The sequence below is a fragment of the Lagopus muta genome, chromosome 1 (genome assembly GCF_023343835.1).
Source record: "Lagopus muta isolate bLagMut1 chromosome 1, bLagMut1 primary, whole genome shotgun sequence".
Taxonomy (NCBI): domain Eukaryota; kingdom Metazoa; phylum Chordata; class Aves; order Galliformes; family Phasianidae; genus Lagopus; species Lagopus muta.
The window spans coordinates 56,111,092-56,126,044 of NC_064433.1; the positions used below are offsets into that span (position 1 = coordinate 56,111,092).

At 46.7% G+C, this 14,953-nt stretch overlaps 1 protein-coding gene across 3 annotated transcripts in view; it reads right to left on the reverse strand.

Annotated features, from left to right (window-relative positions):
• DENND2A (DENN domain containing 2A) overlaps window positions 1-14,622 on the reverse strand; it is a 56,764-nt gene extending 42,142 nt beyond the window's left edge. For 2 of the 3 annotated variants that reach the window (XM_048954303.1, XM_048954294.1), the window contains exon 1: window positions 14,493-14,622. In XM_048954303.1, the coding sequence (XP_048810260.1) occupies window positions 14,493-14,599 (107 nt within the window). In that variant the 5' untranslated portion in view covers window positions 14,600-14,622. The remainder of the gene's footprint in view (window positions 1-14,492) is intronic. The other variant, XM_048954313.1, reaches the window with a different exon arrangement.
• Between the last annotated feature and the right edge of the window lie 331 nt (window positions 14,623-14,953).

A 14,953-nucleotide genomic window follows, 5' to 3' on the forward strand; every position in this document is an offset into this window, starting at 1 on the left:
GCTTCACACAAACGGAAACTACGTTCAGAGACTGCAAGAAGTTTCAGCTTCAGGTTTGCTTGTTTTAAAGGCTAACTGAAACAAAACACTGAATTCGGACAGTATGGCATCAGAGTAGAACTGGCATGGAGTTACCAAACCGGTTCAGTGCTCTGGCCCACACAGATCTCTGCCACCTGACACAGTGCAAGAGCCAAGGCAAGAGCTGCTCCAGAAAGACGGCAGGACAGACACTGCTGGGATTGGTATGTATGTATCAGAATCTTCAGGAATCATACGCTCTGTTCCAGGTTTGGAAGAAAGCAGGTATGGCGGTCATAGGCAGCCTGACCTAGTGGGGGTTGGAACCAGATGATCTTTAAGGTCCCTCACAACCCAAACTATTCCATGATTCTCTGATTCTGCCATTCAGCTCAGCTTGTCTTTCAAAAACCTACTCTGGTCTTCCCCTACTTTAGTTTTCTCATTTTCTCAGCTAGGACCTTGTTCCTCATCATCTTCCTTGTGTACTCAGCATCAGACTCTGCTCCCTAACTGTCCACTTGGACATACATGGTTAAACTCTCTGAGGTCACTACTTGAGTCTCAGTTTCTGCTAATCTTATGCTTATCTCACTCACTATCAGCAGTCTCTTTGCCCTTCTCCGTCCCTCCTTATTCTCATATTTCCCACTGTATATTCATGAGTGCAAAGCAGCACACATTTCTTTAAGAGACGAATGATGGCACCTTTATGCCCAAGTCATTGCCTTTGACTGAGATCAAGGCTTTTTTTCTTCCTTTCTGATCCAGGCTTCAGCTTTCCTGGATACCAGCAAAATAAGTGGTTTCTACCTCTTTTCCATTATAGTGCCAGAGGGATAATTGATGGCACAGAAAAAAACAAGTAACTGCCAGTTCTACTCCACCATTTCTGGACTGAGATTTACAGGGAAGTTCTACTAAATCACAGCAATGTATTTTGTACCTCTGGTTAAGAGGCCAACTTTTGGCTCTGAAATGGAGATGCTACATATCCATTACCATACGACTCCCAGGCTGGGATTTCATTATAGGATCTCAGTTGCTGCTGCACTGGCACAAGGCTCTGCTCTGAAAGGAAGCAGAGTGAAAAGCAGTGAAAAGAGGGGAGCAAACAGGAGCTGCTGTGGGTAATGTTGGTGGGTCACCCCAGGTCTCAAATGCATCCATAGGCTGTCCTTGTTCTGTAATAAAGCATCCTTCTTCTGCAGTAAAGCAGTGGAACCCCTGACAAACTACTCTCATTTCCTACCCACTGTTTCCGTCCACCATCCCTCTGCTGAAGATTGTAGGCGATGCTCCACAGGGACATCACAGACATCATAAGTGTCACCTGTCTGTCACAGTGAGCTGGAAGGACGGCACTGGAGATCTTTGCTACCAAAAATTAAAAAAAATCTGCTGAACATATAATCATCAGGGCTGGATAACTTAAGCTTCAAGATCACCAAGTCCAATCATCAACACAACCCATTGAGTCCCATCACTAAGCCATGTCCTTCCATGCCACATGTGCAAACTGAAATCTTCTTCCCACAGAGCCTTGGAAATTTGAAGATGATAGAGTGGCAAAGGATGCATTCCTGATACAAACAGCATCCCTCACCTACAGATAGCACTTCTGTTAATAAGCACAAGATTAATCTTAGCAAAAGAAAGTCCTGATGTATTCTAAATGCAGATAAAGTAGTGTATTTTCTTCCCTAGCTTCTCTCTCTAAAACAGCTGAAACATTTTGGTTGCAGGCTTGAAAGCAATTCAGCCAGAGACAAATACTCAGAAGGGAAACAGCAGATTGAAATGATACAATTGACCTAAAGGCAGAAATTGAAAACAGTCCTACAATATGAATTGTGCTCTATTAAAGGTGGGGCTAGTTGCACCCTCTATTATTAAGCTTGTCCCACACTTCCCTTTGTCTTATTTTCCCTTTGTTCCTCCCTTTAAATACATAACAAACAGAAGAAAAGCTCAAAAGGGAATTCAACATCCCTCCAGTTTCCTGCAGACAACCACACCCTCAGCTGGAAACACAGCACTTCCAGAGGTAGCAGTAGGATGGGACAGAACCATGTCTAGCAGGACAGAAACATTCCCTAATTCATAGATTTAAGTAAGCCTCAGATGTATAAATGGTAAATTATGTTATTTCTTCTGGTGACAAGAATGGTTTCTATTGCTGCTTAGAGACATCTTTACTCCTACAGCAGGTTCCCTACACATGGGAAGGAAGAGATTAATCCAGCATTTAGCCCAGGGAGGTGGTGGAGTCACTGTCCCTGGAGATGTTCAAGAAACATGCAGGTGTGGCTCTGAAGGACATGGTTAGGAGGCATGGTGGGGATGGGTTGGCAGCTGGACTATATGATCTCAGTGGTCTTTTCCAACTTCATTAATGATTCCATGATTGCCATTCTAGCTCCTAAAATTAATTCTAATTACAATGTGTAGTGGAATGACATGTTCCAAACTCAGCTTTCTGTAACAAAATCATAAACAAACAAACAAAAAAATCCAGATGGAGAAACCAAGACCCTGAGAGATGAAGGCAGGAGTAGAGGATGACTGCTGTGCCAGGTCTTGGCAATACAAATCCACCTCTGTGCACTTCAGATTTCACATAAGAGCATCCATGAAGATGGTGGAATCACTTAGCCCATTTCAAAGTGGGATAATCATAGAATCACACAATTGTCTGAGCTCGAAAGTACACTTAAAGGCCATCTAGTCCAACTCCCCTACAATGAACAGGGTCACCCATAGCTAGATCAGGATGCTCAGAGCCCCTCCAGCCTGGTCTTCAGGGATAGAGCATCCACATGTCTGGGCAACCTGTGCCAGTGCCTCACCATCTCTACTATAATTTGTTTTTTCTTATATCCAATCTAAATCTCATCTTTTACTTCAAAACCATTTCCACTTGCTCTATCACAGCAGACCCTGCTAAACGGTCTGTCCCCTTCCTTCTTACAGCCTCCTTTTAGATACTGAAAGGCCACTATCAGGTCTCCCCAAAGCCTTCCCTTCTCCAGGCTGAACATATTTACTTTTGCTTTACATCCTCACAAAAGAAAATTCAATTACATTAAGCCAAGGTTGAATAAGACATTAGTGTGAATCCTGTGTTCCTGAAGCAAACGCAAGCTTGCTGATGACATCAGTGCAGCCAGCACTCCATACCTGTTTTCTTTGGCTTTGAAATTACCCACATACAAGACAACCACAGTCAATATGGAATAAATCAACAGAAACACGGGCCAGATTTACATAAGCAAACATGTGCCAGCAGAAGAGCCCATCAGCCACAAGGACAGGCAGGATTCCTAACAGGTATGGTAGAAGCATCTCCAACAAAGACCAAACTCTGGTGGCATAGCACATTTCTACCTCTGTAGCCAACTGGTGTAGCTTCTTTCATTCCTTTGATTGGAATGCAACAAATATTACAAATACACCAGTCTTACTATGACAGTAAATCAATTCTAGTGTAAAAAAAACTGGAAAGACTTTAGAGTTATTGTTAAGCTTGTAAGAAACTCAAACGTTTGACAGCTTAGGAAACAACCTGCCCCTAAAATAGAGCGTTCAGACCATGAACCACACTGGAACTAATTTTTAGTGCAGTGAGATAACCTCTGATATTTTAGCACAAGCGAGATCCAAAGAGGTCCCTTCAAGGAGCAACTCTGCAAAGAGTTTCCTGGCAGGAAGACAAATTGTCTCACATTGGGAAAGGAAATGAGAGCATTAAAATGAAGAACTCACAATTCTTCCAAAATAAGTTATCATTGGGGAAGATAAACCAAGCCTCAGCAGATCTCTCCTTCGGTGGCCTTCACCCTGCAGGATGCTGACTGCTTCCCTTCCCGAGGAGGGTCCAGCACAGTTTCCTACAGCGCCCATCACCCTGGCCTTGGATCACCAGCTGTGTGCTCCAGCACACCTCCGAGCTTCCCAAACCCACGACCTGCCCATAGCTTACCTCTGAGCATCACCCTCCCAGCTCAGAGAGCCGCCCGGGGATCGTCTATTCGTTCTGGAGACCCCACTTCCCCTTGCCTCCCTCCTGCATACCTAAGGCATTGCAAACGCAGATCTGCTTACTGCAGATCCCATTTCTTACTGAGACCTTCCAAGCGCAGTACAGCACACACCACCAAACCACTCAGCCTTCCTTGCAGGGCCCAGGCCAGGTGTAGGGTAAGCTGCCAAAGCTGACCCATCACAAGGAGGAAATCTGTACAGCTTTAAAAAAATAAAAAATAAAAAAAAAAGCAACCCCAAAACAACAACAACAAAACCCCCACCAACCTCTTGCATTTATTTATTTTTCCAAGAGGAAAGCTGCTCTCTGTGTATGTGTGTGTGTCAGGACAATAGGAAAAAAGACAGTGCAGGGGAACTGCCAGGAAACAGTCAGCCATCTGCCTGCATGGAGAGCAGTTTTTCCTTTTCTTTTGTACCAAAAGGAATGCAGCCCAGAGCCGCCATCCCCATCCGCCTGTGCTAGGGAGGAAATCTGAGCGCCTGTTCCCTGCCAGGGAAAGGAAGCAGGGGGAGTGAGCTGGCCCCAGCCCTGTGCTTACGTGGGTCACTGCGCTCCTGGCCAATAAAAGGGGGAAAAGCCAACCCCAAATCCTGGGGGAGAACAGCTCTTCCTCCTCTGCCCTGCTGCTTTCTGTGTGGCTTGCTGCCCCCATAAGCACTCACTCCTTTCTCACCAATTGCAACAGGAGACACTGCCTAAGCACCTCTGGAAAACCAAGAAGACATCTGTCTGCACCTTCACGCACTGACATACCTTGAGGACTCTTGCACTCAGCCGACACGTCTGTGCAGCTCAGTGCCAAGTTCAGCTGGCAGAGCTTGCTGCCATGGAGATGGCTGAGATAACAGGATATGGTCCTGAAGAAGGCACTCCCAGAAGAATCATTTGTTCAGACAAGTCCAGAGGGCTTCCTCATGCCCCAGCAGCTCAGCAGAGGGAGAGACCGACCCTGTGATGCACCTGAGCTTGTCCAAGTGGGAGCTGGGCTGCTGTCTGCACGTCCCAAGCTCTCTGAGACCCAGGTTCTCAGAGCCTGCAACATATTTCTGAACGCATTACCCCCTGTAATGCAAAGCTTGGTGTAGAACAGGGCATGACATGAAACCACATCCTTGGGTGCTTCTTTCTCATGATGGAAGAGAGACAATGTGCACAGCTGGAAACAAGACAGATCTGACCTCAGAAAAAGTGCTTTTTTTTCACCAGGAGGATCATAAAGTATGGGAACAGCACTGCAGCCTCCATCTCTGCAGTTTTCCAAAGACTCAACATGAGAAACTTACTCTGAACACAGAGCTGAACCCACTTCAGCAAGGTGGCTGGAACAGAGATCTCCTGCAGTCCCTCCCAGCCTGCACTACCAGATGATCATCTATCATCAGTGACAGCAAAACAAAGAATTCACTCTCATTTTCTTTGTGAAACATCAAACAAATGAGCAAAAAATTGCCAAACTCTCTCCCTTTTAAAACTCTTCCTACTGATCACCTTTCATAAACTCATAGAGAGGCTTGGGTTGGAAGAGACCTCAAGGAACAACAGGCTCCAACCCTCTTGCCACAGGCAGTCAGTTTTTCCAGTGGATTATTTTTTGCCTTTCATCTTCTAAAAACTCTCCAACTGATCAGCAAATGGGCAGTAAAAAACGTCTGCTACAGCAAAACATAAAATGATACTATTTCTAACACGTTCACACTGTTCTTCCTCCGTTGTTCAGCAGTGCCTAATAACTGCAGCAGTTCAGTGAGAAGTGTCAGGGAGGCCACCAGGAGGACTGCCTTGGCAAACACTGATGGATGGTGTACATTTTCACTACGGTATCAGAAAAAGAAAATATTTTCTTCCCAAATTTATTTCACTTTCAGAGAGATCAGGGTTTAAAAACTCTAAAAATTAGTGAAAGCATCCTCTTGGTTTCTCAAGAATAGAAAACCTAGGAACAAATGGGCACATATTGTTCACTGCTGTCTTCAAAGGGATGTGCTAAAGGCAGTGTGTATTCTAGAAGACTTTTAATTTCCACTGTTTACTTTCTTTCATGTGCACCAAACTGTTTGATGAGGGAGCACAAGCAGGGAACCCGTGCACAACTTCCTCCACAAAGCATTTATCTCATGACTGAAGTGGAGTTTTCTAATAGAATCTTCCAACCCAGAGAAAGTGCATCCAAGTTTTGTATTCCAGGGTAACCGCAAGGGCATACTCCACCCAAGATGCTTCATTGTTGTCCTGGATGAGGCCCCAGTGCTGTTTATTGTGCACAGGAAAAGCACATTTCTTCAGAGCAGCCAGCACTGAACGCATTTCACAAGAGCACAATTTACAGCACCCAAAACAAAATACCAAGTAGGAGTCTTCTGGAGCCAGACCCTTAGCAGAAGCCCCTTGTACAATTCAGTAAATACCATTCTTTTTCACCTGCAGTCATAAACATTTGCTGTTCCAGCCCAATGAGAGGTGAAATCAGCCCTACTCAAGGCACTGATGTGGTCCCAGAATGGTATGGCTTGCACTGCACCCAATCCTCCACATTCACCTTGTTTCTGCTCCTCACCAACATGCACAGGTCCAGAGAAGCCTCAGCAAAGCCCCCTCAGCTCAGCCCCATTAAGCATCTACTGGGGGGAACAAGTCCTACAGATTTCCCTGCAGCATCAGGAAGTCTATAAACTTTTCCTGCAGGGCAAGAGATGAGGCCTCCCAAAGCAGATAACCAACACTAGGAGCGAGGTGGCCACTCTAGGACAACGCTGTAATGCCCCAGTGATCCACAGCTTCCTCTGTGAAGTTCCCATTTTCCTTGCCCCCCAAAAATACAAGCTTTACAAACTCAGCTCAAAGGGCTCTGCCCAGGAAAGAGGCTCTCCCACAGATCTCCATCCGGAAGACAGTAAGTTGAACAAACAAACACACCCCGCTAGATTAGATACCCTACTAACTGGCCGCTTAGGGAGGTATCTCTCTCCAGAGCCCCCTTCTTTATACAGAGCTGTTCCTTCAGTTACCCATGGCTGAACAAAACAGATCTTTCAATAATGGCCAGATTTACTGAAAAAAGTAAGGCTATGGACATTACTGGCAAACTAAGCCCAAAGTCAACGTTCTAAGGGAAATTCCCCAAACGTTTTCTTCAACTAGAAGAGCTTATGCAAAGCTATACTTGATTTACTTCTTGGCTGGTATAAAAAATGTTTGGCATTCGACTAGGCATTCTTCTTCCCATCTCTTCCACATGTAATTCAAACATTCATACTGGATAGCATTTACTTAATAAAAATCTGCCATCTGCTTCTCTTAGCGGGTTCGTTCCATTTGTATTAAAAAGAAAACATGGCAGAAGCGAAATTTCAGCAGTAAAACAGGCTAGCAAGAAATTGTTTTGTTTTTTTTTTAACATGCCTTGCTGAGCAAAGGAAATATTAGAGGTGCACAGTACTTGAGAATACAGTTATCACATCAAACTAAGAAATTACAAATAGATTTGCTGGGTGAATGCATTTCTTATGGTTTCAGATCAACTGAAACTGATTTTGAGAAGTTGAATACAAAACAGTGTGCCCAGAGAGAGAAAAAGAGATTCAAAGAAACGTCTGGTGCACCCTGAAGGAAGCATACAAAGTTAGGTTCTCTATTTTAAAATGTCACCTCCTAGCAAAACGTAACTAGATTCTGAAGGTTTAAGCTCTCCCTTCAAAATTTGTTTTTGTGGTGACCTCATCCAGATACATCCTGCTGTGCTTCATCAGCCTATCACCAAGTCCTGCTGACACACTGAAGCAACTGCTGAAGAAAAACTTGCATTATACAATCTTCTGCTTAATTCTGCACTCAAGTATTTCATGGGTGATCGTACCAAAATCTCCTCTATTGCAAAATACTGTTCACAAATTAAAAAAGAATGAGTTACGTGTGCAAGAGAAACAGCACAACAGCTGAACTACTTAAGCCCTTCAGCAAAAAAAGAATGGCTTGGTGATGAACTGCTTCCAGCCCCTTTTTGAAAATGCCTTTTTTCTTTCTGTTTTTAAGTAACGTAGTCCAAGAACAGCCCTGACTGCTCCAAAAATTATCTTTACATGGAACCTGAAGTTTATAAAAAACAACCAACAACCTGAGTAGAGGGTCAAACAGAGTGTGAATTAGCAGGACTGCGACCATCAGCACATGTGCACAGTTTGGTATGAAGCACAGAGGGCCAACCACATCCCGGGTTGTATCAAGTGTGACCAGCAGGTCAAAGAGAAAACTGGAAGAGGGTAGATTTAGACTAGATACTAGGAAGAAACTCTTCACTGTGAGGGTGGTGAGACACTGGAACAGGTTGTCCGGAAAGGCTGTGGATACTCCCTCCCTGGAGGCATTCACAGCCAGGCTGGATGGGGCTTTGAGCAATCTGGTCTGGAGAGAGGTGTCCCTGCCTGTAGCAGTGGGTTGGACCAACATCATCTTAAAGGTTCCTTCCAACCCAACCATTCCATGATTCTATGAAGCACAGAAAAGCTGAGATCTGTGCTCCTGTGGTGATAACCCTTTGGAGCTGAAGTGCTTCATGGCTCCTGCAGGGCAAGTCCCTTGTTCAGACAATGCTTCCAGATTCCTTTGGATGAGAAAAATAGTTTTGCCCAAACAAGCAAGCATTACACAAATGGAACATTAAACAATATATAGACCAGAATATATTATTTAAAAGTAACCTCATCAAATCCTGAATGTTTTACAAAATGTGAGGCTTGTGGAGGCAGCTTTATTTTTCCTTGAAACATTCCCAAAATTGCCTCTCTCTGTCTAATGGAGAAATTCAGGAATTTAACAGGGGAAACCTTCCTACAAGGAAAGTTTCCTGCTGCATAAACACGAGGACACCAACAAGACAAGCTTAAGCACAGAAAAAGTGGCAGTGTCTTTCACCAACACAAGTACAGGATTGTTTTACGTGAGAGGTGACAACAAGGCAAGATTTTGGAGTCACTCAAAGTAATCTCAGGGGAAAGAGAAATCTGATGAAAAAAAACCAAAAACAACAACAACAAAAAAGCCAACTACAGCGTGTGTCTATCTCCCAATAGGGAACTTTTCTCCAAGTTTGACATAGCTGAAAAAGGGCAGCCAGCAAGATCAGGGTTTCTTACATCATCTGGAAAAAGCTCAACGCCTTACACATCTCTTTTCAGTATGCTTGCAGAATCGGGCCACAAATTGCTACACACACAGCCTAACATGTTAGGGCAGGGAAAAACAGATTCTCGGTTACAGCTCGCTGATCCCAAGCTCACTGAATTCATGGAAAAGATCCCACTGACTTCAGTAGACAGTGAACGATATCTCATCTCTGGTTTTGGCCAGATGCTAATTTCCAAAGAGTCCCTAAGAGCTCTGGATGATCCAAGACTCAACTCTTACCTACAAGGAAACACACAGCCTATGCTCACAGCACTTTTAGCAGCTGAAATACCAAGTTTTGTGTGCGGAATACACATCTATCTTCAGGGGGGCTTAGTGCTTTTACAGAAAAAGCTCAAATTGTCTGAGAAGTCTTTGGGAATTCCTTCCTTTTTAATTTAGGAAGGTGTTGTGCGGCTGACACTAGCAACAGAACTCGTATTTATGAAGTGCCCTCGTGCTGCCCTGAGAAATTTGCTGTTTCCTTCCACGAAAATTGGCGCTCCCTACCATGAGAACATAATCCCCCAGGACAGGAGAAGCAGGCCTCTTCCCTGCTCTCCTCTGCAAACAGATGTGTGCATGTTCCCAGCTCTGTAAGTCACGGCTGCCTTTTGGCAAGGAACGCCAGCAGCTGCACATCTGCAGAGGGGAAGAGCTTTCAGCAGAAAATAGAGGGGGATCTGATCCTCCCCCCGCCCACAAAGCAAGCTCAGCGTTTGTTCCTCTCCAGATGACACCCTGATGGGTTGATTTAATCATTTGCACATGCATGCCTATTCACAGTGCCAGCAAAATACCAGGGCAGTGAAAGCATCTCACCTGAACTGCTCGCAGGACTGTGCCTCGTCAGCAAGAGCTTGGCAAGGAGTCTCACAGGATATGAAGAGGAAAGTGCTGTTCAAGGATATCACCGACATAAAATGATCCAACAGAATACAACTGTGTGTGTGAGACTGTTTGTGATGAGGGAAACACCTAGGCAGGTGTTTAATTATAAGTGTATGCTCAAAGCCCACTGTCTTCAATTAGATGTGAGGCTGTGTTACACAGTCTCGCTCTGACTTCCCACAGAGAAACAATGCACTGGAAGCCAAAGATCTGTGCTGGAAGGATGGAAGCTTGTACACAGACCTACACGTCTGCCTAAATGACTTAACAAATGGGGGGCATCCACAGAATATTTAAATGTGGAAGGATCACAGAAACACTTCACCACATTTATTCCTGAAGGGAAAATTAGTTAAAACCTGGAGTACCCAGCCATTTAAAACAATTCTGGCTATAAACACCAGTAAATCCATGTCCTCTGAAACAGCCTTTCCAGTGGGCTGCCAGTCCCCAGAAGGGATTCTTCTGAGTGCTTCCCCAAGGTTTTCCACCATGCAGTCTTCTACACAGACACCTAACTAAGACAAAACCCGAACCAGATCGGCACCTCAAATACCAAATTGTTCAACAAATCCAATTACACACTGTGATACCTAATGAGGATAACTGGGGATGGCTGCAAGCATCTGTGCACAGAGCCTATCTTACTACCACCTCCAAACCAGATTGATAGCTCTCTGCTGAAAGGAGCAAGACCCATGAAACAAACCTCCATCAGCATTAGCTGTATTGACTAACAAAGGAGCCCAGACTTGCTTCATTTAAGGATGGCATGGTTAAAAATAGAGTAATGCCCCTCTGACTGCCCATGCAGCAGTATCTGCCTTACTACTGCCAGAGCACAGCCCTAGCCAGAATTCACGGATCCCATTTCAGGCACTGCAGAGCCAAACAACATCTAATGTAGTTGCCCAGATCCTTCCTTTTGCCTTCTACTCTCATCTTCTGTCACACATCCAGGAATGACCTGTGTCCATGCCCAAGTGTCAGCAATGAGTGGAGCACCCAGGGGCTGCTCTCTGTGTAGGTCACTGCCTTTATTTCAACCCCTCTGCTCCTGGGCCCCATTGCCTCTCGCCCCTCCCTGCTCTCTCTCAGCTCACGAGGACAGAGTTTCCATCCTGGCTGTGGGCCAGCATACGTACAGGCAAAGGCAGCACTCAGGAAAAGCCATCTTCTGCTCCCTTTTGGTGCATGAACTCTGCCTGTCCACAGCTCAGAAGGACCTTGCTGCAACACAGAGGGCCCAGGGATCTGCCCTGGTCCCAGGTGAGCTGGTGCATGACCCAGGAGTTACGCATGGGATGGCAGACATGGACATATCTCTTCTAACTTGCACCTTCAGTCTTATGACTACAGATACAGGGTGCCTTGACCCAGTTAGCTGGTGAAAGGGTGACAGGTTGGGTTAGATCTTCAGTAGGACTGGCCTAAGGGACTTCTGCTATTGTCTTGTTTAACAAAGTGATGGTGACTTTCAGTGCCATACCAAGAACAAAGACCTTGAAATGGCCCAGATCCAAAATCAATCATGGCCTCTGCTGAAGTCAACACTGCAAAAGCATAGCCTGAAGCAAAGAACCTGGAGTTCAGTCATGCAGTATGCTGGGCTGACCATGGAAACAGAACGAAGGCAGTCCTATTTGGCCTTCACTAAGAACCGGGCTGAAACCACCAGGAATTACATTCATATTCACACATTTCAGCTTTTCCTTTTATTTCCAGTAGTTGGTAAAGCTGTTTAGAGGTGAAAAAGAAAAAACCTCTAAGTCCGATAAGCATTTTCCACAGTCTTTTCCACAGTACTTCTTAGCAACAATTGAGAGAACCCTGCCCCTTTCCGGTCTTGTCTGAGTAAAACAATGCCCAGATGCAATGTTATTTAAGCCATGCCTAGATAAAACCAGGCTCGTTCATTTACTTTCAGAGCTCAAGTCTAACAAGGAATTTCCTCCTAGCTACATCCCACTCGCTTCTTCCCTGTGGAGTCTTCTCAGCCCTTAAGGAGCTGCCATGCAAGTTAATTAAAAGTCTTATTTCAGCATTTCCTTCGCAGTAGAGGCCTCTTCCAGCCAGCTCTTGGGATCCTGCCAACAGACATATCAGCCAGTAGTACTTAAATCCTTCCACTAAAAAATGCTTCCCTAAAGAGCTTATACCCCAGTTCTGGATGCCTAAGAGAGCTGATCATCAAAATCAAAGAGCTTCTACAAGAGCTTACGAGTGGTTCTTCTCCATTCTCATGGACTTAAGTGCACTAAAGAGGCTTTTCTCCCCTTGGTTTGGCCCCCACTTAGAAAGGAGCAGCTTCAGCACAGGAAATAATGACAGGTGCTAGAAGAGAGAATTAACTGTTTTGGATGAAACATTTACGAAGGACCCAAAGAAAAGAACCCTTACCTGGCACTTCCGAAACGCCCAGCATCCACCCATGCTTAACACTGGCTCTCACTGGAGAACACATGTAAGGCAAGGACTGCATTTGCCTCTGTGTTCCCAGAGCACAGAGCATAACAGAGGTTTAATTACAGTCCTGATGAATTGGTTGCTATGGCCGATATCCAGAGTAACTCATCACAAAGCTTCCACTGAGTTTAAGTTTAGATCACCCCTGAACATCACACACACAGCCTTCTAGCTGATATGGTCTTTATCATCTCCTTGTCAAAAAGAAAACTTCTAACATAAAAACACCAGGCATGAGAGAAAGAGAAGCATACTGTAAACGCCTGACAAGGGATCTAAATGCCCTCCTTGTTTTTGGAGAACTAGCATCACGTGGTTCACTCTGCAGACAAAATGTCCTAAAAGATTTCCCAAGGCAGGGAGTTGGGAACACCACAGAAAGTAGCACTTTGGGACACGTAACTTGTGCTTGTCTGCAAGGAGAATTGTGCACAGGCTGATGAGTGGGACAGGGGACATGCCAGTGGCTCGCCCAGGCTCCTGCACACAACCTTCTAGCCCAAAAGCAGAGAGTGGTCCCAGCTGAGCTATAAATCTCTAGCCTGCTTTAAACATCCCGGGTTGCTTCAATGCCCTTTGTTTTCAGTGTTCTCTTCGAACCCACAACGAGGCACTGGGACATCTTGTCGTTGTCCTCTCAATTTCATCCTTACATTTTTCAGCTCCGTCCAAGTCTACCCCAAGGTGGTAAGTATCCAATCCCACATGCCAAAGCAGTTTGGATTACTTAAAAAACAAAAACAACCCAAATCCACAAACACTATGCTGATGACAACAACCCAGAATACAGTGCAAGGGTCGAAGAAACGCATTCCTCCTCTGGCAGGATGCAGTAATGACTCCTTTCTGGCAGTTCAGAAATGGAGCCAGCATGCTTTATAGGACTTTGCTACCACAAATCAAGAAATGGGTTTTGATAAGGTAGCAATCAACAAGCAAAAAAGCTTTTTAATCCACCAGTGCCTTCCCAGCAACATCTGCACAGCCCGAGCAAATGCTCCACAGAGATCCCTCCGCTCCTCTCCACTGCCCCAAATGAGCTCTGAGCAGGAGATGCTTGTTGTTGCCCCTTGGCCAGGGAAAGGATGCCAGCAAACACTTCTGGGTTGGAATAGGGTCTGTACAGTTTGCTGACCTGGCCAGGAAATAAATCATGCCCTACTGAAACACCAGCACATGATGAAGCACTCCATGCTCAATGGCTATGACCCGCTCCTGTGGGGCTCACGCACAGCCCAGGGCCCCCCACGGCCTCACTGCTCCCAGACAGCCCCACCTCCGCCAGCGACCACCAGGAGCAGCACCTCTGCACACGGTCCAGCTGCACCTTGTCCTGTGGACATTCCAGTCTGCTTCTCACCCCCCAGCCCACCGCAGCAGACGGTCTCTTGCTGTACAGTCTGCCTGCCGGCCCCCAGGCTCCATGCCTTCCCCATCAGCAGCGCTGCCCCATACCCAGTGGGAAAGCACTTCTCTCCTGAGATGTTCTCGTGCATCCCAAGCGGGATAAAGGCACACGGGGTGTGGAAGCTCCTCTCAAATTAGAGAAGCAAGAGAAAGGCGGGCTGTCCAGAGAGTAGAGCGGTACACAAAGCCAAGAGGATGGACGGAACAGGACATCGCCAATACTACAGAGGGTTTGGCCACTTATCAGAGCAAGTTTCTCCCAAAGCCCAGCGAGCGCCCGTTCCTCACTTCCCCACCCTCGCTAAGATGGTGGAGGGCTTCGACTCGGCCCTCCGGCTCCTGCCCCTCCTGCCCCGAAGGGGAACCACCGAGGGAAGAAAAGGCATTTCGGGTGACTTAGAGAAAACAACAACAACAACAAACGCGAAACGATCGATCTCCTGCGCGGGCAGCAGCGGCAGCTCGCTCGCACCCCGGGGCCGCCCACCCAGTCCCCTACCTTCCTCGGCGGCGGCGGGGGGCCGTGCCCCGGCATGGCGGCGGTGCCCGGCGCCGTGCTGGCGGCCTGCGGACGCGAGGCTGGAGGCTCCCCGCCCGCCCCGCCATGCAGCGCCGAGCCGCTGCCGCTGCCCCCGCCGCCGGCACCAGCCCCGAGCCCGGCCCCGGCCGCCCGCCCTCCGCCCCGAGCGCCGCCCCGACCCGCCCCCGCCGCGCCAACCGCGACGGGCAGAGCGGGCTGCGAGTTGCAGCGCGTGTTACGGAGTGTCCTGGGTTGGAAGGGACCCCACTGGGATCATACAAGAAGAAAGAAAGGGCCGGCAGATTAAAAGGAAATGGGGCGCACGGGATAGTTTTCTGATTGCGAGCAGAAATACCCAAAGGAAAGGAAAGTCCCTACTTGCTACCTGAGTGGCACCAGTTGCTCCTACAGATTCCCATTGCTGGAGGAACCTCTGGCAG